Below are 27,759 nucleotides of genomic sequence, written 5' to 3' on the forward strand. Positions count from 1 at the left end.
TTGCTCTGGGTTCATCCAAAGGACAACACAGATTCACGAGACCCTTTTACAATTCAAATGAAAAGTGAAGAAAAAACCCAAAGTGTTGCACTCTGTATGAATCCATACAAATGATTTAAAACGTCTAATATGGAAATGTCACTTTGCTGATTTCATAAAAATATCCCACAATCCGTATCATATATTTAAAAAAAATAATCACCAAACTCTTACTTTCTTTGCTCCTCCTATTTTCTTACTATTTCACTTTCCCTTTTAACAGTTTTGTTTCCTTCATTTGGTTATGTTAAGAGATTATTTTTCTTCATTCATTAGCAATACCATGAGAGAAAAAAAAAACAACCCACAAGTAATTTTTAAACATGAATCCAGTTCAATTTTATATGCTTTTATCCTTTGATTTCTAAGTCCCTGGATTCCTGAATTATATTTAAGTATACTCTAAACCAAGCATTCTTAAATACACTCTACTATTAAACGCTTGGTTCACATGCTTATAATACCTTTATACTGAATGGTATACAAACATTTGAACATATAAAATCTTCTTTTTGTTTTGCCAGTTAAACTAAATTATCAATGTTAAGTGTATAAAATCCCCTTTCTTGAAAAATAAGGGTTTTCCCCCCCCAACTGATAGAATAAAAAAGAAGTCTTCAAAAATTATATTTCACTAAAATGAAATATTTGGCAAAAAAGTTATTGAAGAATGGAATTCTTTAGACATTTTGTATAATTCCAAATAGACTTTCTCTTACACAGTTTCTCCCCTAATATTATGTGCCAGTGTATAATATTTCTACATGATCTAATCTTAAAAAAGATTTAAAGGTGTGCTGTTAATACGCACCCACTCAAACAGGGGTACAGAAACATAAAATATATGGTCAAAATCACAATATAAAAATGTATGATCTGGCTACCAAACGAGACAGTAGTTTTAAAAAGTCGTATGATCACTCAACAGAAACTTTAATAGAGACTTTAACTGTACTGAAAATTTTAAGGTCTGCAAAATACTCCAAGCAGAACTTGCTGCTGCATACTGTGATGGTATTTGATCTTGCTATGACGGTAACTGAGCACCTGCCACTGTAGTTCTACGTGAAACTAATGAATGTTTCCAACCTTCATAGCAATCTCGGACACAGTTAAGTGAGAGATGAATTAATTTTCAATAACACGAAAGGCGGGGTTTGGTTGCTTGGTTGGGTTTTTTAAAGCAAAACCTCTTCCAGTTCCTTTTTGTTTAGGTTAAAAGTCCAGTTACTGCACACCCCTAACACTACGCTGTTAATGGTCAACTTAAACGTTTAAAATGTGCAATGTCTCCCCGCAACAGAACTGCACTTACACTTCTACCTTCTCCTTCTTTTTACTCTTTTTCAGGAAAGATGGGGTGCGGAATTTCTTCTTCTTCTTTGATGGGGATTTGGAAGGCGACCCTTCAGGGGACAGGGTCTCTTCTATCTTTTCAGAGCTTTTAATTGTAATCTCTACGCTCTCCACAGTACTAGTGGTTAACTGACTGACCCTCTTGGTGAGATCTTCTTCCACGTCATGTGCATCTTCCTTGCCATTCACCACCACAACTGGCAACTCCACAGATATTAGGTTAGCATTCTGGGTATAGAGATCTTCATGATTTTCTGAAAGAACAGAAAATTTTGCAATTATTTATGTACATTATCGTGCAAAAAACCAGTATCGAAACGGAGTCTGTGAGCCTGGACTGTGATCCAAAGAATGAAACCCGAAGTGCTTAGATGTGGTTTTTTTCCCCTTTATCTGCATTCTTAGTCGTAAACAGACAAATACCGTGAAAATGTAATTAAATTAAAACGGGCTGAAAAACCTCACCTTATCTGTGCCAGGTAGCTATACAGCTCAAGCTGTATGCCGTACAGACAAATACAGCCTACACAGCATACACTTACAGCGTCTCAAGCACACTCAGAATTATGCTTTACTGCAAGAGACCGATTTATGAAAATGCAGCCGTTTCACACAGAAGTCTTTAGAGAACTACCCTTTCCAAATGCCTTCTTAGACTTTGCCAGAAAAGTCTCAGGCAAAAAAATCTAATCTTAACACTTCCAATAAAATCAAAATACAGTATCTATTTCCTCCACTTCATTAATATCCAAGTTCCGGTGTGCCCTGTGTTATTTTCTCTTTGTGAGAATTACGTATCAGAAAAAATTGGGGAAAGTAGTTTTCTGGACAGAGTCCCACCCAGACTTGGTAAAAGAGGGCTCTTTTTGGCTCAGCCGATTTCATGCGAGTGTAAAGAATGCAGCAGAAGAGTGCATGACTCAGGTTATCAGAGCCATTGGCATTGTACAGAAATTGCATGGAATACCTTCTAATTTTTCTGGGACATTTTGCGGGGATTGAGTTTGTGACTGAATTTGTGACACAGATGAACCGTCATCTGAGAATAATTCCTGTTCAGCATCTGCAGGACAAGAGTGGAATTAGTAGCCAAGCAAAAATAAAAATCAAGCAAGAATGTCAGTACTAGTGCTACAAGATTTACAGCCCTGCTAGTATTGCGTTACTCATGCTGACAACCTCAAGAAGTTACAATACACAGTTTAAACTCTACAGAATTATGGAATTACATGTTTTAGATGCTAACAATTATTACATATTAGTTCCTTAATAGAAAGCATTAAAAAGGGTAGCAGGGTGGCATTCCAGGTAGCACGCCCCACGGTTCTATCTAGCCGTAAGCCACCCGGTTTGCTGTTACGGTAAGCTACCATGCTATGCTCTGAATGCGACGTACAGCACAGTTGTTTTATTACATAATATTAGTGAAGAAGAGTGCATAGTGAGTGTTATTGTTACAAACAAACAAACAAATCAACCCTGAATTAGTAATTCCCTATGGAACAGTAGTACTGGAAGATGATGTAAAAAGTGAAAGTAGACGAGTCTTGCACATTGGGAGAATAAAAGAAAAATTAAAGAAGTCAAGATCAAACATCTCTGTAAACTTCTGGAAACAAGCAGTTACAGGCATGTACTCAAAACCACTGGAATTCAAGGGTCAGAAAACGGAGAACCAATTGACATGGTTGTACCAAATGTAAAGTATCATGGTACATCTCACTTCCCAAAGGCGAGTCCAGCAGCCTTTTCCTGTGAATTCTGGTGTCACAACAGGTACAAAAAGAACCCAGAAATCACAGAGCTTTTTTCCACCTTGCCACATATTTCAGAATCTAAGTGGCAAGGATTACATTTCAGAGTCAACTATTCGTATATCTTCTAGATTACTTCGCAAAACTTCCACAACGAGGCGGAAGGTTACCAGACTGCTTGTGGAATTGTTATCCTTACAGATACGCAAAGCTCAGCTGGATATGGACCTGAGCAACTTGATCTAACTTTGAAATCAACTTTGAGGAAGAGGTTGGACTAAGATGACCTTCATGGGCTCTTTCAACCTAAGTTATTCTACAACTCTGACAAAAAAAAGTCATTACGTTAAAGTGTGGTTTTGCCAACCCCATTTCTGTACAAACATTTCATAGCTTTAATTTTAGCATTAACCAAAGTAAAAAAGAAAAACATTTAACAAAAAATTCGACTGTCTCAAGGAATGATTATTTCTGAAGCAAAACAGTTGCCAACAGTATATGTTAATAATTAACACGCACACATTTTTTACAGTAGATATTTTCCAGCCAGAAATGAACTTATGATTAAAATGTAAATCCCAACATTTAAAAATACACCACCAACCTTCTAACCCTTGCTGCTTGCGCTCAATTGTTTTCTTGTACTCTTCCAGCTCCTTTTCTGTGAGATGGCTGAATGGGTTGGGTGGTGCTGGTGGTGCGTGCTCATCATCTTCAAATTGCATTGGCTGGAAAAGGGAAAACCACAAAATTTAACAGTTAAAAAAAGAAGCAAGCAAGATGTACACGGTTAATGCCTCCTTTTTGCCCAAAGTTTGGTGACACCAGACTGGCAGGGAATACAGAAGAAAAAACGCACATGCATCCAGACTAAAACAATCCCATTTAATAGGCATTCACATAGCAATGAACACTGACCACCAAGCTGTAAATCACCAGCCTTTTGCAGCAGCAAAGTCATCATTTGAGGGTTTTTTGTACCAAGTGGAACAGCTTCAGGAGTAGAGACCTGCCTCAACAGCTTACACTTCAGGGGCTAATATACTCTTCAGAGAGGTGAAAGTTCTTTAACAACAGGGATTCAAAGGTAAGGTTTCCCATATTTTCTGCAAATGCCTTAAGTCCTAGGAATTTTTTTGTAGGAAAGTAACTGCGCTCATGCTCCCGTTTAAGAATCTAACTGGAAGAGCTATTCTGAGATGAATTTTTACAATGACAAAATTAAAATACTTTCATATAGTGAGAAAACTCATTAGGAAAATATTCTTTTTGCCTGAAATAAATAAGCAAACTCAGTGTTACCTCGAAAGAATGTTGGGAACCAAAACAAGGAAACAGATGCACTAAGCCATGGATGGTGGGAAACTCTTAGAGCTACAGAATTCCAATTACGATTCAGCACAGTTTGTTAGATACATTATTAGGGATATCTGTGCTGTTGGGAAGTAAGTACATTCTACTCAAGAGGAGATGGTGTGGACAGGTAAGAAACTGGAAACCCTCCCTCCCTCCCAATAAGCAGCCTGTTTCTAATGAAAGCTGCCTTCTACATGGTCCCATCCCACCTTTTAAATTCAGTTATTTCTGGGCCTCAATCGTTTCCTTTAGCAGCGGTTCCACAGACCAATGAAAGGATTATTTCTGGCACCACGCATTGCAAAGTGCATCACTCGTTAGCTGAAATGGTCTTAGACAGGGGTCTACTTCATTAATATTAATGGAAGACAAACCTACCATGCATATCTCCATTGGAAACTAACATTTTAAACCTCTGAAATGAAACATGAATAATACGTATCACACATCCAAAACCTGGCATTAAAACAATCAGTTCTAGCAGAAAGAAAATGGCCCAAACTGACGTTTAAAAGACAGGCCGCCAAATAATCCAAATACGCGTAAATCAATCAATTACATCCTACTCACTGGACTTGGCTTTTTATCCACAACAATCCCAGCAAGAAGCTGAGACTGTGGTCCTGCTGTCTTTAGGTCATATCGGTTTTGCTCTCTTATCTATACAGAGAAAAAAAAGTGGGTTAGAAACAGATATTTATCTTTAACACATCTTATGCCCATCAACTTTGCAAAGCCACTAACACCGGCAGCAGCGAATGGCTGGAGGATCAAGCTCAGTGCTGCTGCACCTAAAAAATTACCATCTCCCCTTCCATCTCTGAATGCAATGCATGTTTGTTTAGCTCTTTGAGTACTCCCAGATATTCACTGTAGCTCCAGCTCCTGCACTTCGCGCAAGCCAGAAATAAACTCCAAGGAACAGTATGTCTCTCAACCTGTTCTCTCCATCCCCCCAAAGTAAGTGACCCATGTTAAGCTATTGGAGTGATCTCTGTAAACAGAAAGGTTGGTAACATTTTTCTTTTTGTGAATACCTCATTATTTTCCCCAAGCCAACAGCCCTAGCTTCACATTGTCAGTGCTTAAGAGACTGACAGATCCGATAAAAATACAAATACAGACCAGATTAAAAAAAATTCTACAGCAGAAAAATAGGAATAAACTATCTAATGAGACAGTGACATGCATGAATTTTAAAATCATTGTCCGGGACTTGTATTATTACTCTCTTGATGATTAGAGGGTGCCTTTGCAGTTCTCAGGAAGGGATTTGCTCCTTCTGACTCCAGTTCAGTCCCCACACATACTGATATGGTGTTTTCCAAGAAAGAAAAAAATACGTAATCGAATGGAAAGTGTCCTGAATATCTGTTAATGCAGTCATGCCTAGGGTGGAGTATTCGGTCAGCCTGACAGTCAACGTCTTACATGCTGGAAGGGAAGAGCAGCGAGACAATTGTGTTTACAGAGAGGTCCAACAATAACAATAACCTCTCATTTTCTTTTTTTTTTTTTTTTTGCTGCCTTCAGGAAGCACAGCAGACCATAGAAACTCCAGCTTAATAAGTGCTAGGAGAATGAATACAGAACAGAGGTGAGATTACAGTCCGAGACTGAATCGTGCTGTAGATGACGCACAGCCACTCGGCTCATGTTGACATGCAATTATCCACTAAATGCTAAATAGCAGGAACTACCATTTCCAATTTATCATTTCCAGGGTTAATATTCATCCTTCATCAAACTATTGCATTAAGAATTTATATATATATATTTCATATGTAACTACAGACTTCATGTATATCATACATTTAAATACATGCTTTTTAGTGCCAAAAATCACATACAACGTAAGAAACTTCTTAGTGAAATCACAATTGAAAATATGATTTTACTGCTGTGTTAAATAATTACTTGAACATATAGTTTTATTTGGAAATGATACAATTTTAATTTCATTACCCTTCTTTTACCTTATTTCTCTTTTCCAACACTTCACTCGGGTTTGTGTTTAGTGGAACAAATTGGTTTGGATCTTCAATTTTGATTGGTGTTCCTCCACTAGTCTTGGAGGAGTCATCAGCTTTCATCCACTTAAAGAAAAAAAGAAAAAAAAAGCTAAAATCCCCAGCATGATGGAGAGGAACAATTCTCAGTGTTGTCTTAAGTGTTAAAGAAGAGATATAAAGACTTTCTGACTTTTTTCTCAATTCCACATGATACACACACAAGATAATCCCAACTCCTTATAAATCGGTGTGCTTGCCCAAGAGGATTTAAATGGCCTTGAACATGTATCATCAACACTACTTTTTGTAAACACTGAAATACATTCCTGAAAAATGCAGTACTAACTGTGTACTAATGAAGTCATACTTAGAACAGATCATGCTTCCTAGTAACTGGCACATAGATCTGCCAGCTCCAGAGCCCTTTTCATGCAATCATTCCACCTCTGCTAACCACACATTTTGTCTGCAGTTTTTTTCCTTTGGAAACAGGGTTTTAAATCAGTTGCTGAGGGGTGCTTCTCCCAAACTTAAGTTCAGAAACTCGCTAGCCTGCCAGCAGGAGGAGCTGATGCTTTTACAGTGGTACTATGCAACTGGGAGTAGCCTGATAGCAAACAATATGCTTCGTAGTCCCACTTCTGTCCAGGCTGGAAACGCAGTGGAAGCATCTCTGTGAGCCGAAGAAGGAAATAATCTTGATCACCATTAAAAGTAGTAGCACGAGCAGACTCTTTCAAGTCGGTTTTCAGCAGGCTCACAAACAGGAAAGGGGCAGTTAAGAGATGAATTAGAGCTTGTGTGTCTCTTGTGTAGAGAAGAGAACAACCCACAGGTGATTTAAAGCCTTACTATGTTTTGAGGGATAATTAATAGCACATACAGATATGGTAGAAAACCTGCTTTCTGTTTCAGGAATCAGAAGAGCTACTAACAAAATTTTATTATTATCATTAAATTTTATCATAAACTATTAACTTTTTGAAAGTTAAACCCCCTTTCCCAAACTGAGGGGGGGCCTTTAGCACTAATGTCATTAAGTCTCCCCAAAGACTATTTTTATTTGCTCAATAAACTTATTTTCTAATCCTGTTAAAGATTTCCTCATATAAACTGTGTGTGATTTACTTTCAAGTAGCGCAAAAACTAAGCGACTGCCTAAAATATTTACCTACCGTGATCTTAGTTCTGGGACTGGTTTCCCCATTCCAGGACTCCTCAGGCACATTAACCTTCAAGTATGTGTTTGGAGAGTTCAGCCATCTTGTCTTTTCCCTCTGTTGCCTCTGCGCCAGGAATTTCAGGGGGGAAAGCGGGATTGTATCATCTTCAAAGGAAAAGGCAGTCACAGTGGCTGGGATCTCAACATCACTCTTATGTCTGGGTTTCTCCCTGACTAATGGTTGCCTGTAGGCATAGCCAGTTCTGTATCCCTACAGATGAGTTAAAAAAAAAGAAAAGATAAAAAAGGTTTTAAAAAAATGTAAAAAGCAAAATAGATAACATCAGAAGAAGGTATCCAAAGAAGTCACGGAAGTTTTGTTCTGCCCTACATGTACTAAACAGGACCACTGAGCTCTTCAGAGAACGGGCTAGTGGTGTTCACCATCATTCATTCATACCATTAACATTCGAGGGACCCATTTAAAATACAGCACAGTAGCAGTAGGACAGGACCCCGCTCTCCCTTCACCTTCCCCCCACCTTCCTGAACGCGTGACCACCAAACGACCCCTGCTCAGGGTACGACCTAGGTAGCGTTCAGGAGGACATCTATCCGTCTTGCACAACCTAGTTCGTGACACTCCCCCGTGCCTCACTATTCACACTGAAGGCTGTTCTGGAGTTCATAGTGCAGTGAAACAGACATTTCAAACAAATAATAAATTACAATCTTATTTCCTAATATTAGAGTTAATAATAAAATATAGAGGGAAATAGCTATTATTAGGTGGCTATTAAAATATATTTTTACTATTAACCTACTATAAAGAACAAACACGTTTGTGAGATGAGTTGGACAAAATTTAAGTTCAAAATATTATAAACTCTTATCAAGACAGAATAATACTGTCAGATACAGCAACGTAATAAAAACTAAACCAAGCAGAAGAGATTTCACATACAGTAAAGGTTACTCCATCTTCATTATCAAACTCACAAAGAAACCAGAAAAAACAATGTGCTTTACAGAAGCTAATCTTACACTCAAAGGCTTACAGAGACTATATGGACCACACCATCAACGTGCTCTCACCAGGTTGTCCAGCATCCGCATGAGCGCTTCAAATTCTTGTTCCCCAACTTTCCACTTTTGTTGTGAAGCCATGTTAACTCCTCCGCCTCCAGTTGCTGCCACAGCGTGTGTGGAAGGCTTGAACTTCTGCAGATCCAGTTGTAGGAGATTGTCTATCCCACCTGCTCCAGCTAATGCATGAACCTAGAGACATCAATGAGTGTACTTCATTTGAGGAAAAGCTTTTGGATTCTCTGCTTTTCTGAATTCACAGAAGAAACAAACACAGGCTACAGTTATTTCTCAGGCTAGTTTTCTACTGTGCAACAAGGTATTAAAATGTGTAGCAAGTGATTCTTATGGGAAGGATGGTAGGATCTGCTAATGATTGTGCTTTAAAAGGAGGAGACTCAAACACTAGCTTTCAGAGTACCTTAAAAAGATCCTTCTGCATCACAAGACTAAACATTTTTCATTTTTGTATCTGTTTCAATACGAATGACTGATTGAACTCAAAATGAATGGCAGGACAAGGGAGGAAAGGACAAGAGTGGGAGAATGCCATTTGCAACTCCAAATGTCTCCTTGGGAGGAGAGGATCACCGGAGAACAAGAGCAAACTGATGAAGTTGCTGGGAGTGGGTTTAAGAGTTATGGCAGGTGAGGACACTTTCAGTGGTCTCTTTCCACAGGTTATAGATAATATCTAGGTACCTAACTAGGTAGTTAAAGTTAGACGAAACAGAAACAACTGATTTGGGGACTCAAGTTATTTTTAAATACGCTACCCTCTAACATTGCTCCAAACACCTTTTGTTTATTTGGTTTTACAAATCTTTGTGATCACAGGGAGAAGCTTCCTTTCTTGTCACAACATTTGGCTTTGATAAACGAGCTGGATGTGGAGAGATCTTCAGTCACACTTCCACATGCAGCAAGTACTACCGAATCTGTCATCCGACAGATTCTCTGCATGAAGCTCACTCTCCACAGCATGGAACAAAACCTGTACCCTTCAGAGCGTAACAACACCGATACTCATTCTAGAAGAGTGATACGGTATTCGTGCTCTTCCTTCTACGTTCTCCTGATTATTCCAGTTTCTCTGACTTTGACCTGGCATATGATTACTGGATTCCACAACCCCAAATACTTTGGAATATCAGAGATCTTCCCATCTGGTAACCAATAACCCAGCAGTGTAAATGTTTGAAATTAAATACAGATAAATTCTCTCTCACCTGTGTTTCACAGGCCAGTTGCACATTGAAAATATAGTGGAATGCTTCTTCCAGTGTCTCTCCTAGTGCTACCACACCATGGTTTCTCAAGACTAATACCTAGTAAATGAAGACACTACTGTTAAATGGTAGAAACTGGCGCAGTACATGAAAATTGTTTATGAAGAGCATGAATGAGGTTGAATACCTTGCAACTGGGTCCAAGGACTTTCTGAAGCTGAATTCTCTCTTCCTGTTCATCAAGAGATCCCTGGTAGTTGTAATAAGCAACATCTCCCAGAATCAGAGCCTCTTGTGATATGGGAAGGATGCCACACTTCATTGATGAAACCTGTTTCAAGAAAATGAAGTACTGATAATTAGGAAAACATGAAACTCTTAAAACCCACATCTCAACCACCCAAGCCTTAGCAGGACATACTTTGTGTCTTTGCTAGAAGAGAGACAAACTCTCCATAGTTAAAGCTTAGAAGCAATACTTTTTTTTTTTCCCCCCTAGTCTAATTTGCAGTAAGGGTGACAGAGCTACTGCTACCCAACCTAGGAACAGATTCCTTATAGGAAAGGACAAATTATCCCAACAAAGTTAATTTTTGTGAATTTTATCCATGTTTAATTCTCAGCATAAACCTACTTAATGGTTTTTCCTTCTTTCCCACATTTGTAAGTTCAAAAAGCTAGTATAAAAAACCTTACACATTCCTTTTTTTGGTCTGTATTCGAGGAATGGATATATGTGCATTTATATATAAAACAATATGAATTCATCTATTTATCTCAAACCAATTCTTTCAAGTCTCCTTACATTTTTATCATTGTTACACAGACAGTTTTGAACTTATGCTAACTATGACTTTTTAATAGTGAGGTAATTTCCAAACTGAACATAACTACTAATTAAGCCACTCAAAAATGGAGTTGTATAATGCAAATGAAGATGTATACAGCACGTTATATGGTCTAAGATGCTATAAATGAAGCCTGTGTAAACTATATACTTTACAGCCTCCTCAAGCTGAGTGTAACTGTATCTGAACACCAGTTTATTCCTATGCATTTCACTGCAGTGGCCCAGCCCTCTTCCTCTGCTTATCTGATAACCTCACACCTTCCTTTACAAGTGCAGAGTCGATGTTAAAAATAAAAATAGAACTGCCATGAGCAGTGATTCAGATTCAGAAGTGTGCTCTACGTTCATAAGGTTTATTTTTATGCTAGAAGGAAGACTTACAGCTGCTGTTGCAGGGGTATGTATGTGTATTACACATCTGACATCAGGGCGTGTGGAGTAGATGGCCACATGTGGACTGAACCCTGCATTGTCAATACTTAGAGTCGTACTTCCCTGGTCGACTACATCTCCTAGGATGTTTACTTTAACCTGGAAAAGTCAAACACAGGAACAATATTCAAAAAGTTTGCGACAAAGTGCCATCATCTACAAACTACCCTCCCTTTCTTACTTGGTACCAAACTTCCCCACACACATTTAGTGCTTGGAGCACGAAAAACAGTAGGAGAGCAGCCATGAATCTGTGTGTCAATAAACCACCCTGCTGTCCAAGCCCTTGACAGTTGTTGGAAGTCCAGCCACGAAAGAAGTAAAGATAAGACCTTGATACAACATATATTCCGCTTTGGTCTAGCTGATCTTTCCCTGTTTCTGACTTACAAAAACGTATTTTGTTACCATTTCCCACATTTTAAATATGAAGAAAATTCATCCTCTGAGAAATTTCCAATAAGAAAATCAAATGCATAGGGAATTTCCAGTTTCATGGGAACAGTAAAACAGTAATTCCAGGATCAACACAAACCAACGGCAGGGTCGTATCAGGTCTTGTTCTCATGTTTGTATTTTGGTGCTGTGTTTGCGGGTGTAATGCCATCAATCTCAATCTGCTATCCCTTTCAACTGGAGGTAGTTTCTTTACGACACGAAGAACATACGGCAGGTTCTGCGCCAAAAGATGTGTGACTTGACAGCTACCATCGCCTAAACGCCAATCTGTAACTTCACCCAGCTCCTTTGTTGGGCCTGGGGAAGATTATTCAGCTTTACTTCCCCACTTATAAAGATAAGAGCTGATTCTACTAACACCACTCCTACGGAATCACTTCATATATATTACCATATCGTCAGGTTATAAAAGGTTGCTGTTACACTGAAACTATTTGATGAGCTTCATCAGAGAGGAAAACAAAACTGTGCTGTTCCACATTGAAGCTGAAGACAAGTCAACAGAAAGCAAAGCTAAACCCAAAAAGAAACGCTGAGTTCAAAGGATGCTAGTATCAAAAAAGTTAATCAGCTTTTCATCTGATGGTAAAGATTAAAAACCAAATAACAGCATGATTATAGTTTAGAAGTCAATTTTATCAGCCACAAAAGTCTTTTAGAAAACAGGTGGAGCCTTGCTAGTTATTACAGCAGGTGAATCACATACCAAATTAGAAGCTGAAGCTTCAGAAAAGGACAGACCTCTTGGAATGATTAGAATATGGTCATGTTCTTTGCTTACTCTTACCTGTAAAGAAGGAAGGAAACACATTACTGATCTAGTTCTGAATTTATGTCATTCAGGGGGGAAATTAATTTGAATGAACAGGTAAGGTTCCAAATAAAATTTTTTATTCTCTAAAATACTTACTGTGATATAGGCATTTGGCAAATGTGCCCACCCAAACAAGTCAGCCAATCTATATAAACTGGCTAACTTGCAACGAGTAAGTTTTTCTCCCTTAACAAATGAGGAGGTATCTATCCCAGGTAGATCGTTGATGGGTGTAATCATTCCATGGCCTGAAAAACAGATTAAAAAAAAAAAAAGACAATGGCCAGTCGGACAATTAAATAACTTCTAGCTATGCCAGGAACTTCCAGAAGCAGTGTATCTAAATTGTTAGCATAGCAGAACCAGCAATTATTAGACTGGAACTGCACTGCTGGGATTTGTAAGGTCTTTACTGAAACTTCTGTTACTTTAAGGGAGTAGGAACCATACCCTGATTTTAAGTCTTCATCTCTTCCAACATGAGAGAGGTGAAATGAAGGTTTCCTTTGAAGCATGACTCAGATTTTGAGCCCTCTCCGAATTCAAGATCCTATATAGAACTGGAACTGTGCCTTAAGACACTTGCCACTAATGAAGTATTTTTACAGGTTACTTGGAAAATTACAGGCGACAACATTCCTGCTGGACTTCTGACACCAGTATAACTAATACGAAGAGGTGTCTCAGTCTTAGCACTTTAATTTGATCCTAATGAAGAAATCAGGATTAGGGCAAGAGTTCACAAACCTTTAGACAGAAGAGATCACCTCTTAACAGAGAAATCACAAAGATCAATTTATCCCTTCGACTTGTGACTACATGAACATGCCCTCCTCCCCTTCATGAATGCATGACAGCCCTTTGGGAGCTTACAGTCGTTGCTTACAGGGAAAGTTATGACCAAAAGAGGTAAATGGCATTTTGGTTTTCAACAAATAGATTACGCACTTTGAGATTAGTTGCCCTGTCCGAGTCTGTGGGCAAATGCAGCAGAGACAAGTCAGACCCACAGTCTCCCTAACCAACCAGAGACGCGGAGACGAGATTATCTGGGCTCTCTGTTGTTCTCTTCCACTTATTTTGTTAAATGAACTCTGAAGCACCATTTTGGGACCAATTCTCAAAAGATGCTGAATGCTGACAGTTGCCACGGTACTTCAGGCTTGTGAGCTCCCATATGATGTCCACCCACAGAACCTGAATCAACTTTAATGTCTCAGTGCTTCATGACTTGGAAAGAAGAACTTGGGTGTTAACTGAAAGATCCTAGTGACGTCTTTATAACTAGAGTTATACTACAAGCTGTTTTTAACTGTGGGAGCTGTTTGTGTAATGATTCAGTTTGCCAGGCTATTCTCCCCCCTCCTTTTTCTTTTTTTTTAATAACAATTTATATGCAAGAGTAGAAAAATAAACACTCTAAATGGTTATGTATTTCACATCTCAGTTTATGCTCATGTTAAACTGCTACTAGTAACGGGGCACAGCATTTTGTTTCCTATCTCAGTTAAACTTTTATTAGCAAATTCTAGAATAACCGAGTGTGAGGACTTCAAACATTCTGGATATTATTATACAAATCAAAGAATTTGAGAGAAAGAAGCCCCAAAAAGAAAGTTAAGGCCACCGTCTGTACTACTTCATGACTGAACCAAGCCCTGACAGAACTTTTATTCAAAGAAAGAGGAGATCCCAGCATTGCTAAGCCCTGGTGATAATGAAAGAAGGAATAGTGCAATTATATGTGTAAGTCACTTACTGAGTGAAGATGAGGAAAAACCTGCAAAAGAGCTTGCTGTAATGTATTCAGCAATCTGCTGTAACGCAAGCAGTCCAGTGGGGTTATTGCCCTTCTTCATCTGTTCTTGAATAAGGCATTCCAGATCTTCTCTAAAAGCCTGTAGAAACATTTGAGAATCATCAAGGAAACCTGGCTTTGATAGAAATAAGATTATTATAGGTGGGGCTGGTAGCTTTGCCTGTTATTAATGTTACATGACACTTCCCCTTAGACCTTGTTTTTAGCTGCCTGTAAAACTTTGCCAAACTTTAACTACTGACCCAAACTTTGTATGCTAAGTGTGGGCAATTTGGGGGGTGGAAGGAAGAAGTTTGGTTACAGAGGGTTAACTATTTCCCAGAATAAGACAAGATAAAATGTATTTTTGTAAATGATAACAAAAAACATTTTTATCAATAATTAAAAGACTTCTCCATATTTTGGAAGAGGTACTTGAAACTCGATCAGTATGCGGTGCTTTTAGTGCTGGATATTTTTAAATTCTGTAATCCCTCTGAAAATCCATTCAAATTTGATAAAGTTATAAACAACTGGAAAACTGGAGCTCATCCATGCTCAAGTAGTATCACAGACTTGCAAGGACTAGAAGGAATGCTGGGATGTCATCTCCTCTCTATTTCTTTCCTTCTCCCAAAGGGAAAGGCCCTTCCCTCTTCTCCTGTATAAAATGTCCGTAACCCAAGAGATAAACGCTTGCAGAATGTATCATGAAAAAGGTTTTCACATTATCAAATGTCATATACCACGCACTGTGGACAAAGCCTGTTCCTTCTAGATGACAGACAGATTAACCACTATCCACAACAAACGGCTGTCCTAGGACTACTTCAGTCCTGACATTTCTAGACTAAGTAAATTCTGTTCCTTCCAGCTTTCCTTATAGGTTATATTTTCTAACCCTCTGATTACTTCTTGGCAGCATCTTCCAGCTTTTGTCTGAACCAGCTGTACGCAAAGCTGCACACACCACGAGCTGAGGTGTACTGCGAATGCTCTTGCTGGTTCATTCCAGAAAGACATTTGGTGTCTTCACTACGCAGCTGACTCCTATTATAACTCCAGGCTACTCCCTGTATGTAATTGCTCCTTTCAGTTTGCTTTCCTTCATGGAGTACTTGCTCTCAATTAAAAAAGAAAATAGTTCTTTTTTAAGAATTTCTTCACTGAATTTTAATGCAGTCCTCCAAAACACCCACTCTTTTGGGTAAAATCCACCAATCTCATGACATAGTCTGTTCATCAACAGTTTTTGACTCTGAGAGAGAGAGAGTGCTACCAGACCCCCAAAAAACATCCTCAAGGCTCTACTTGATAGGGCCTTTTGGTTGGACAGCTGAGCACCCATAACTACACTTTAATTTCCAGACACCCATGCTCTTCCTTAGAGTAAGTTTGCCAGATCACATGCACCAGAAACTCGACAGATTTCCACAAGTAAAGCCTGTAAAAATTCACATGGACTGACTATGCAGCTATCTGTTACACGATCCCCTGGTGTAGACCAGACTATGCATGCAGCATCCTCCAAACAGCTGAACAACCTCTTGCTAGCCTGAAGTGGGCAAAGTCAGATTTTTCCCTTTAGTGGCTGCTGTGGGTAAGATCGATGCAGCAGGGGAAGGGAGCAGATGGGGAAAAGGAAAGAAGAAACAGGGAATCGAGTGAGGAAAGGAAACTAACTGGGAGAAAAGTGGAGGTACAGGAGGTGCATCAGCACTGGGAGCCCATAATGGGAACTGATGGGAGGTGATGCCAGAAAAGCAAACGAGGATTTATGGCAAACAGCAAGGGGATGAGCACCGTCCCCAGTCTGGAACCTGAGCGTGGCCACAAGCTTGGACTGCTGGAGGTCAGACACACAGAGGATGTTTCTTTGTCCCTCTTGCACACACGTAATAATCTTTAAGCGTATCACAGTCATCTTGTCCGCATGCCTCATTTGGCACACAGCAGCTAGTTCTCGCTAGAAAAGAAATCCAGGTTTTTTTCCTCTTCTCATGGCCCAGCATGTGGCCTGGTGCCTGTTTTGCATGCTACTCATACTCTGTTGAGACAACCATTATTACTTATCTGACAAGGTTTTCTCTGGGCAGATAATTACTGTAAATCCAAGTGGTTCACAAGCATTAATTTACTAATCCCCGAAACATGCCTTTAAGGTGCAGCAGGGCCCTGTCTTCATTTCTACAGAACAGCAGCAAGGAGGTCGAGGTCAGATGCTTCCACCAATTTGGGACATTCATTCTGAGAGGCACAGAGCCTGATTTCCAGAGCACTAGGCAGTAAGTAGCTTCTTACATACTCGAAGCACAGCTCTCAGTGAAAATTCAAGTGCAGCACTGAGTGTTTAATGCACTCCCATACCTCAGGGTAACAAGTGGGACACACAGAAAATCACAATCTGAAAAACCAGGAAACATCTCGATGATTCAGCATCACCCATGACAGCCCAGTTTAAATCCTTGAGGTTGGTTAGTACCTGCATCTGAACAACTCCCACTACAACCAAAGTGGTTTTGAATGAAACTCAGACGCATGTGATTGATACAAGCTCCTGTAGAAGACATAAGTATTTTTCACACAACTCAAAGCATTTTGGTGGTCAAACAGCTCATGGTGCATAGAAAAAGTAGCCAAGGTCCAACCTTTATGTTCTACCAACCTGCTTGAAAGTGCAAGAAATGTAAAATAACAACAGAGGTACTTCCTTGGCCCTTTGCACATCATATCCTCACATTACAGAAGGCTTTTTCACCCCCCTAAAACCCCCCAAAACACATGAAAAAGACTTTCAAGCACCAGCCATCCCAGCACCAGCATGCTTCTCTGCTAATGGTTCACCACGAGGCTATGGTTTTATGGCACCTTCTCCTTCTCTTACTGACCTATTAAGATTGCAGAGAAAACGACTGGCCAACATATTGCACCAACAAGGTTTACTAACACCGAGTTTCAAATTCTGTCATTCCAAGATATTCAACTACTTTTCAAATATTCCTGAAAAAGGCCCCCTCCAAGAAAGCTCTGCCATTTCACACTCTGCGAGGCTGAAATGCTCTTTCATTCTTGTTTACAACACGTATATAAGGAAACTGCAAATTTGCAGTCTCCTGGGGGCCACGTGGAAGACAGAATTCACGGAATTCATGGAAGTATTTGCTTGGGAGGAGATGCAGAAAAACAGTTATCTGTATTACATTAAATCACTCTCACTTCAATTCAACAAGGACTATAAAAAGGATCTGCAAAAACATTCACAGTAAACTCTTATTAGTCATATTCAGACTTTCTTTAAAAAAAAAAACCAAAACCACCTGTATGAGTAATGTTACTTCTATAGCAGAAAAAAAGGTAGCATAACTTATTTCAGGCAATTTCTGACAGAAAGATTTTTTTGTTTATTTCTTTATGTATTTTTAATTCTTCTGTTTTCTGATCGTGCTATTTTCATTTTTCTGAGCTTAGTTTTGCTCTCTGATGCTAACAGCAGTATATTATACACTTGCTGAGGCTACTACAAATGAGGATTTAGTGTTGTATCAACAATTTTGTTAAACTGAACAAGCAGTTTTCCTTAAAAATAATTTCAGAAATAACAGAAGATAGGTAAGAGCCAGGGCAAGCAGCAAATATGGAGGCATGGGACGAGCTGTAAAACAGAGGTGAGGATATGGATGAAGGGCAGAAAATAAAGTTTGCAATTTATCCACACGCCAGTGCGCAACATTTTCTAGCAGATGGCAGCCTTCAGTGTCACACACAATTCACGCACATTCTTCCATGCATATTTATGAATATTTCAATACTTCTTGTTCACGGCTACAGACCTTTAAAATTTTGATCTGTATGTCCTTAGATAACTATCCCACATGTGCTAACACAACCTTCCTCCATTTCTGATAGCTCCCTATGGGCTCATATGAAGGACATCACCTTCTTCTGGACAATTTACCTTCAATATTAGCCATTAAATGAATGATATTTATTGGAGCTTTCACTGCACAGCACTAATTTCTGTACAACCACTACTGTGCAGGGCTCCGATTTTGGGATCTGACCCATTCAGCAGCAGGAATCTGCTTCTGAAAACCGAACTGCAGCCTGGAGACCAAGCGGTTTGGTTTTGCTTTAACTCATGAGACTGTAATATATATAGATGGCATCACACTGCAACTGCCCACAAGTGACCAAGTAAAAATCATGCTTGAGAGAGCTATTTTCAAAATGACAACAAACAGTCTGCTCTGGCACAAAGCAGATATTTTTCAAGTGGAAAGGTTACTAGCAATTTCAGATGTAGTATTCAATGAGAAAATGCTGACAAAAGAAAAAACCATCCTGTCAGACGAATGAAAAATTGTTATTCAGCTGTATGCTCAGCATTGCTCAATAAAGAGAAAGTTTCAGCTCTAAGATTTAAATAGCTCTGTGGGTAGATGTGGTTTTTTGGTTTTGTTTTTGTTTTAAAAAAACACTAAAACTTTAGACACAAGATAATACAGTAAGAGCAGTGACTTTTTATAGTGGGGTAGAGTCCCAAAGCGAGAGGCACAGCACCTCGTGGTTGCCCATGCTGCCCATCAACACAGTCGCCCCATCAACACCGCTGCACCACTTCTGGACTTGGCCAACCTCCCTGTGCCTGGATTGGTGCTACAGCAAGGCTGCTGCCTGGATAACCCACCCTGCTGTAGCTGAGAATTGTCTCCTGCTTGCACGAGCATCCTTCTGCCTTCAGTGAGCTCACCTGCCCAGCCAAGCACCAGTGTTCCCTCTTGTTTGTGCTAAAACAGCACTCCAAGCACCCTGCTCAAAGTTTGCACAGAAAACAGCCCATGGTATGAAAACTGGGCCCATGACAGCTACTGGAGAGGAGGTAAAGCAACATTTCAGACAAAATGCACAACTAGGAGGATGCTGAGTAGAGCTTTTATCCACCTGGCAGCAGGCAGCCACCTAAGCGAATAGCCTGACCCCGGCACACAGCAGGCTGGAAACTCCCTTTCCACTACTGCCAGCTGAGGCGGTTCTCTTCAGAGCTGCAGGGAGCTGAACTACACTGAGTTACATCAGAGGCAAACACAGTTTTGCATTTACACCATGAAGAACCAAAGCATCTCCTGCACAGTCAAGCCTGCCAGCTGCTGGCCTGACTGCCCTAAGCTGGTGGTGCCCAGCTGCTCTGTTTCTACCTCACCCAACTTCCTTGCACCAAGACACGAATTTCCCCACAACTCACCAGTAAAAATATATGGGTCAGCTCAGCCTGTTCCTGAAACTGTTTCTAGAACATCATTGTTTCTAAACTTTCTGCTTCTAAAACTCCAGCCAGCTGTTTTACACCAGGTCAGACAGGCTTACACAGTACTGCAGGCTGCAGAACAGATAAGGCTTTTCTTGACAGAGTTGTTAGTTGCATGATTAGGTCAAGGTCTCTCTACTATCATAAAACTACTTCTCCAGAAATACTTGCAATCATCTTTCAAATACACATCATAAACTCAAGCAGTTCAGATGCAAAAAACTTTCAACTTAGACCTGCAAGGCCTCTCAAACTCAATAGTGAAGTTACAAGCCTCCGTTCTGACTCATTTACTTCCGTTTTCTTTTAGAAGGACAGTCTAAGTGTGAGCTGACAGTGTAAATTGGGGGTTTTAAAAATCAAAGCAACATTTGCATGTGCCAGTTGACAACTAGTATTTTTCATACAACATAAGCAGAAAAACTCGAATAACCAACTTGCTAGAATAACCTATTTTACATGTATACACATCTATATATAGCACAGAATAATAGCACTGCTAGAAAATTTTAGTCTTCATCTCTTCATCTTGGTAGGCAGCTCTCTGAGGATGTCAAGAAGTATGCAGGCATCTAAGTATTTTGACTGTCTTTCTATGCTGTTTCTTGTTTGTTGACCATTGATTTCTCTATGTAGACCTTATCCACTCAAAAGTAGTACAAAAAAAACAATGAGAAAAAAACTTTTCCCTGTAAATAGAGAAAACAATGGTATACAGGTAATCTACAAATACTCCACAGCATCTCAAACCTTTAAGAGGAGAAAACATGCTCACATCAGGACTAATTACAGTAAGGTCCAAACAGTTTGATATGTCAGTCTACAGGAAAGTAGATAGAAAACCACTGCTGTTAGCCTAAAAGCTGCAGAATAAAGAAAGAAACCCCTTTGCCCATTTTCACTTTTGCCCATTTTGGATCAGTTTATATATCTTAAATCCATTTTTAAAAACTGTCTAATTCAACTTATCTACATATGAGTGCACCCACACAGAGTCTCTAAGCCAAATCACCACCACTGAAGAAAAGTTTCACAACTTAACTGGTATCTTGTTTTTGAGAGCGAAGAGACGTTAATTTTAACTCCCGTGCTGTAAACGCAGCTGCCTGTGGAAAGGAAGACCTTCACCGAAACAGCCGATACAGCTTTGTAACAGGCTGTTTCAAGACTGGAGTTTAGATACAAACAACCGGTGCCCTAAGTGGAAAAGGGTGGAGTTGGCCACAAAAAAACCGCCAGTGAGTTAAGGCTGGCGGGGAGAAGATAAGAGTCACAAAACAATGTTTGCTAAAGCCATGAAAGAAAGGGGGAGCTTCTGTGTTAAGAGAGAAAGAAATAGGCTCAGTAATAAATATGAGGAATTATGTAAAGTTATGATAATCCCTTCACTTGCAGTGAAGCGTGTGAGTATCCGGTCTGGATTTAAGCAACTTGATCGACAGCAAGCTGGTCCCATCCAGAGCTCAGCCTGCGCCAGTTTTTCCAGCTCCTCTAACCTGGTACACACTAGCTTTCGTCTGTGAGCTGAGGCGGCGTATTTACTCCAGTGATAAGCAGTGTGGAGATACTCTATGATTAAAGCACAACCTGAAGTGCTGAACTTGTTTGCAAAGCCCATCTTCAGCACACCCAGCTCCCAAAGTCCCAGTGCCAGCAATCCCCTCCCTCACACAACTGCTGCTGTGAACGGGGGATTTGGTTCCCTGCCTCCTATTTTCTTGTGGAGTAAAGCCACAATACACATCTTGCTAGACGGAATATAACCCCTGAAATTTAAAGTGCTAGAAGAAATCAAGTTTCAGCATGTCAGAGGCCTTACACCTTTCTAAGCACAAATAACTGTTTTTCCAGTAAGCGCAGGAGCAGGGACAGTGGGAGTACACGTGGTGGCGGTGCACCAGGGCAGATGAGGGGCAGAGCTCCTGCAAGGTGATTCGGATTCACGTGCTCCTGCAGCCAGGGAGGAAAGTCATCAGTCAGAACTTTCCAGGATTTTCCAGGCACTGTTAAGAGCACGTACTAAACCAAAGGATTGTTTAACAGCCAAAAAAGAAAAGACGTAAAAAGGACTTAAAAATGAATACATCTAAGTACGTCCTTTTAATTGTTATTCATTACCTGCACTGCAATGGAAACGTCTCTTCCTGCTCTTACCAGACCAATTTGATGCCTTTATTGGACAGAACTTACAAGACTAGTGAAGGAAAAAAAAAAAAAGGTGGCTTTTGTTACAATGCATTTTACTTTCTGTCTCGTTATCACTTACCTAAGGAATTAATTCCAATCAGAGTGTTATTTACAATTAATAACTTCAAACACATAGGACCGTAGGAAAGTTGTCAGGCAAAGGAGGATGGATCTAATTTTTTAATCATTTGAGTAATCTAAAGAACATGGTGCCAAAAGTACAACCGTACTGCAGACACCTCCCAAGACAACAGAAGCCCAAACCCAAGCAGTTAACAACCAGCATGAAGATTAGAAATACGGATGGGAGAGGAAAAAAAAAAAACAAAAAACATTTGGAAACTGTTGGCATTTATATCTAATGAAAATCACAGTTCAAACTAAATAGGAAGCAGCAATATGGAAATAAAAGAGTCAAAGGTAACTCATTTTTAACCTAAGGAAGCAGGAAAAAACTCACAATCGCACTTGTGGTGCAGGACACGGGTATGAATTGACCATGCACTGTCGCAGCTATAGAAATCAAAGTTAGGCATTGGGATTTCTTCACTTCTCATAGAGATCTAGTGGACAGCCTTGATTTAAGACAGCATTACCTAGAGTACAAATTCCCCCTCACTTAAAATGCTGAACTTGCCCGGCCCCCTTGTCTGCCCTGGGCTCGGCAGGATATTGTCAGAGCTCAGAGGGGATCTTTAAGGGACATTTTGTGACATGTCTTAAATGACATGCCAAGATAAGCTCATTTTCTCCAGTGAACAAAATGCTGCACAGGTCGCGTGACGAAAGCACGCGATTAAACAAGCTGTTGCGATGAGAAGAGACTCATGACTTCCCAGCAGAAGTCAGAAGATGTCAGAGAAGACCGAAGCCAGAGGAGGGAGCTGCAGTGCAAGAGGCCTGCCCAGCGAGGAGGTCCCCAGGGGATGTACAAGGTTGTGAGCCCTTCCTGGCCAAAAGGTGATGCTCCTGAAGGACCTGAAAGGCTTTTGAACTTGCGGGGAAAGAGCAGTGGAAGCTGAAACGTGAGGAACTGAAAGGACTTTGATATTTTAAGAAAATAAACTGCCCCAAATGGAGTAGTGTTGCAAAAATACTGGATGTTCATTTGATACAAAATAAAGCAAGCTAGACAACTGCAAAAGATAGGGAAAAAATAAATTAAATCATCCTTCATCTCTGTCCTGATGGTTTGAAAATAACATAGCCAGAAAAAAAATTCAACTGTGGGTGGGTTTGCTTGTTTTTGAGGAGAAAAATCTGCCTGCATGCTGCAAAGGCAGACCTCTGAATAGACAAGTTGCTAAGCTGGACTGTTGTCTCCTCACTTTTTTGGGCAAGATCAGCAGGCGTGGGAGGCAGGGGTGTGTGTGCATGTACAAGGCAGGAAGGAAGAGAGTCACTGAAGAGAAGCACATTTTTAACTTCAGCATAAAAAAAACCCCTGATTTCGCAATCAGGATGGCTAGACCTGAAACAATGTCCTCCTATAATGGCAGCACCGAGTCAGAATCACCCCAAACACCCTGCAGAGCCACGATGGAGTGGCAGGTGCTCTCTACATCCCACATGAAATGAAAGCAAAGCATGATTGAGATCCTGCCAACAAACTGCTCAACTTAAAACCAAACAAGCTCCAAATAACTGTGTTTTGTATGTAAAAATAGCAAGTGGACATTCAATGGGTCTTGACAAGCCACACAAAACTTTGACTGCTAAATTCAAAGCATAAACCAAGCATTCTACTAACAGGGTGTTTTTATGTTTATGTATTTCCTGTGTCCAACTCATCACTTTATACACAAATTTGACTACTTCAACTTGTTCTTACATCAGTAAAAATAATGAAATATCTCTCATTTAACTGTATTCTTATGTATAAGAATGTGTCCTCTCCCATTTCCACTCTGACCTGTAGTTTTTCTTCAAATACAGTGATATAAAGTGGATGTAAGGTACTCCTGCAGTGCAGTTTAAGCAGCGATCCTAATATCCTGTCAGGTTACACACAGAACCCTGTTAGCTAAAGCCTGTAGTTACCTTTCCTGCTGGTTAGAAAATTCTTTCACATGGTCTCACTTCACATGGCACTGCTGCCTGCCCACAGAAACACGCGACGCCTTCCCTGGCCACTCTGGGAGGGCTGCGGGGAGTTTCTCCCTTCCATATGTTCATGTCGCTCCTTGACGATGAACTGACTGTTCAGTCTTCACACACCGTAACTGCACAACCATTGCTTTTTAATTTTTTTTAAGTGTTTTTGAAGCTTCTGGTTACCATGGTGAAGGCACCAGAGAAGTGCCAGAAGGAAACGAAGACCAGGAGCACTTCTGTACCATAACTGAAATAAGGGTTTTGATCATACAGCAAATAAATGTTTCCTCTTTGAAACAGGTAGATACTCTGTGTAACAAGCATTATATGATTGCTTAGCATATAAAAAGACAAAACTGTTTTTAATTTCAGAATTAAGTTGGAAAATCTAAAAAAACCCAACCAACCCACAACTTTTCAAATTTTTGATATATTATAGGTCAAGTATCTCAGACCCGGTGTAAAACAGTAAGATTAATCTACCACAATAACGTAGTACCTTTCCTTTAAAAATAACAACGCAGTACCTGAACATTCTGAACTTGCAGACATTACTGAAATAAACTTGAATGGCTTTATCTTAAAGATCGGCTGGCCAGACCTCTGGATGCTATCAGGCTGCTCAGAACCTGGTGATCCTTATTTCTTTCCACCTTTCTAAAAGGCACAGAACAACAAATAGGCAGGTCCTATCAGATTCCCCAGGCTGTCAGATGCTCACCGGTTACACACAATATTAAGCAAACATGTCTGAGAATTCACTGATAATGTCAGGACATTCTTTGTGGGCAGCAGTCATAAAACTCCTACAATTTGTTTAAGACTTATTATGAACAGACTTGAAGATGTTAGCAAACACCAGAGGTAATGGGAATAGCTTTTCAGTAGCTTTTAAATTATTTAATTTAGGAAAGGGAAATTGCACATCAGAGAAGAGTAGTCAGATTGCACATCAATATGTGCATCAAACAGCAGATCAGAGAGATGCAGCAGTTTGATGTCTGAAGATGTCTGTTCAGAGCTCTAGCCCTTACAACAACATTCACTGCACAAAATATACCGCGACTCCTGAAATATATTCTCTAATGTATTTTCTTGCTAAAGGATTTAGATTTTCCTACTTGAAAGAAAGAAAAAAGCTTGTTAATAAAACAGATTAAATCAGTACCTAAGCTTCCTGGTATGACAGTGATTAACCCCTTAGTTTTACACCATAATGCTTTGCTCAGAGAAAGTGCACGTTCAAAGAAGCTCACCTCGAGTCCATACATGCCTGTGTATTTTTAAGAAAGCTATTATCCTTGCTATATACACCTCTTATTTGCTAATGCTGGCCAGAAGGTGAGTCAATCACTGTTTCTCTGATCTGAATGCATATATCGAGACTGGGTAAAGATATGACTGCATATATCTAAGACTGGGTGAAGGTTTACCAGTGAGCAAGCTCCTCTTTAAAATGTGTCTGATAACTTTTCTTCTTCTTCCAAACACCTTCAAACTATTTCCTCTTTGTCGACTGGAATAACCCAGAGAAGCAGCAAAGCTCTATGCAAACCTCTAATGCAATGTAATTCTGCAGCTATAGAACAAAAATATTACACACATTACTCATTAATTCAATCCTGAACCTGTGTTGCACAGACTGGTAACAGGAAAAACACTTTCTGGCCCTTTTGTGACAAATATTATATTCAGGAGGAGACAAGGTAATAATTTTCAGTCCCAGCCCTCAAGAACACTATGGTACATCGCAGCTGGAACCTGGAAGACATAATGCAGTTTCTATCCCCAAATCAGTTATGAAATTTGCTTGAAGGACATTCAGTCACAGATACTGTATTAAAAATGCTTTTACTTCCTCACACGAGAAATCATAGCAGAGTTCCTCTAAATTTTCTATATTAAGAAAAGAGACAATAAAAGGAGATATGTGAGGGAAACGGGTAGCTCGGACAACTCCCCTTCATGCCTGATCACAGACTCAGCTCCCACGCTCCTGGTTCTCCCTGGCAGATGCCAAGAGCCTAGCAGGCAGCAGGCCCCTGGCTTATTCGGGCAACTGCTCCCTTACACAACAAAAACTTGCCACTTATTGGTAGCTCCAAATGGTCACTTTCCAAAAAGCGCTGGGCTCAGCTTCTCTTGTGCCAACTAACAGCAGCCTGGCAGCTCTTTGTCCTCTAACCTTCTGCAAAACAGTTACCTAGACTCAGGGGTTGCCCCTCTTCATCCCCTTTCCTAAAATCTGCACGCTGACACTGCAGCTGTTAAAAGAGCCACAGAGGCTGCAGCAAAGTGACATTTATTATGTCTGGCAGACTTGGCAAAGGTCCCCCAAAATGCTATGGAAAAGTTAGGCTCATCAGATTCAATGCTGCCATTGAAAGGCCAAAAAGTAACATACATGCAAACCCAAGCAAGGTCTCTGTAACTTATTTTTATCTGTTAGGATAAAGATGTAGTCTTTGCTGCGAGTCCTGACTACTCATAACGAGAATATTTGAATAGGAAGGAGCAGACTCCGATCACATTTTACAATTGAGTATTTAACATAAAATTATCATGATTAAAGCATTATGCAATACCTCCTTAGAGTATTTTCTTTATAAAAGAGCTTGGCTGCAAAACCAAGCTTGCACAAATTGACTTGAAAGTAATAAATTCCTTAGTCAACAGGTTCACATTATACTCGGAGCAACACAGATCCAAGAGGCACTCCACGACAACACTTTAGCAAACAATCCTGTTATTCATGGATGACTATAATAGGGTGATTACTAACAGCTGTTTGCAATCTCATTACATATGGAAAAGCTTCAAAAAAGTTACAGAAGAAGCACCCCAACTTACAGAGGAACTGGAGAGAGAAGGATCTGTAAAGCTGCTTAACCCCTTCCCAGTCGCGTTATCACATTACCCCAGCACCCCCAAAGGCTCACCCTTGCACAGTCCTTACTCCCTATGGCTTCAAAATACTCAAGGCAACAGTATTAATTACTTTCCAATGGATTCATCAGGTTAAATGCAAAGAATGCATGCATTAAACTATAAATTAAAACTTATATGAGACCGGTTCAATAGTTTCATATGTAGCCTACACAAGTACTGAACTTACACAACCAGTAGATGAGTGCTAATATGGGTATGATTACCCCCAAGGACATGAAAAGAACACATAGTCTAGCTTTTAAACAAACTTAACCCAATAAAAAATGTTAATGAAAGCATTCTTGATGCAAATCATAGGTCAATATTCAAACCCAGAATGCAGAACACCACGTAATGCCCTAATTTGTTCCTATTTGACCGGTGACTCCTTCACGCTCTTCCCTGCCCCTAAGTTTTAATTAAGTACCCTGCAGCCAGACAGACCTTTTTGTAATATTGCAATGAAGCATAAGAATATAAAAGCATCAGGAGAAAAAACAACACAATAAAGGCTGCTTGTTCACAGACAAAAAGCTATGCAAACAAATGCTGGATAATCTGTTTAGTGACTCTTCTTAGAAGATGGTCCAGAGTTATTCTAGCTAGCTGTGATGTAGATTTCTTTTTTAAGTCTCAAAAAGTTAACCAGGAATCTCAGAAAATAACATTCTTTTGTTTTCATCACCCGCTTAATCCCACTCACAGGGCTCTGCAGTATCTGAGTGACCCTCTTCCTTTGCTCCATCATATTGAAGTCCTGTCTCAGGTCAGGAGACATGTTTCTCTCCCGAATATACTCTGGGTCGTTCTCATTGATGCGATCGAAGTACCGCTCTTTGTGAGGCATCGTGGCTGGGGGAGGAGTAGTGATAACCACCTGACTGGCATCAGTACTCAT

The 27,759-nt window shown here is 39.9% G+C and overlaps 1 protein-coding gene across 2 annotated transcripts; it reads right to left on the reverse strand.

Annotated features, from left to right (window-relative positions):
• Positions 1–757: 757 nt before the first annotated feature.
• ADD3 (adducin 3) lies at positions 758–27,759 on the reverse strand. Of its 2 annotated transcripts, XM_009960380.2 has the most exons (14): positions 27,565–27,759; positions 14,309–14,447; positions 12,646–12,797; positions 12,442–12,522; positions 11,226–11,375; positions 10,182–10,325; positions 9,995–10,093; positions 8,775–8,957; positions 7,693–7,950; positions 6,482–6,601; positions 5,076–5,165; positions 3,754–3,877; positions 2,363–2,458; positions 758–1,649 (listed from the first exon to the last, which is right to left on the reverse strand). In XM_009960380.2, the coding sequence occupies exons 1-14, from the start codon at positions 27,757–27,759 to the stop codon at positions 1,351–1,353; spliced, it is 2,130 nt and encodes a 709-aa protein (XP_009958682.1). In that variant the 3' UTR covers positions 758–1,350. The 2 variants fall into 2 exon arrangements, with proteins under 2 accessions (XP_009958682.1, XP_009958683.1); XM_009960381.2 differs by lacking the exon at positions 2,363–2,458.

Source organism: Leptosomus discolor, chromosome 6 (assembly GCF_034619465.1).
Source record: "Leptosomus discolor isolate bLepDis1 chromosome 6, bLepDis1.hap2, whole genome shotgun sequence".
In the NCBI taxonomy this organism is placed as follows: domain Eukaryota; kingdom Metazoa; phylum Chordata; class Aves; order Leptosomiformes; family Leptosomidae; genus Leptosomus; species Leptosomus discolor.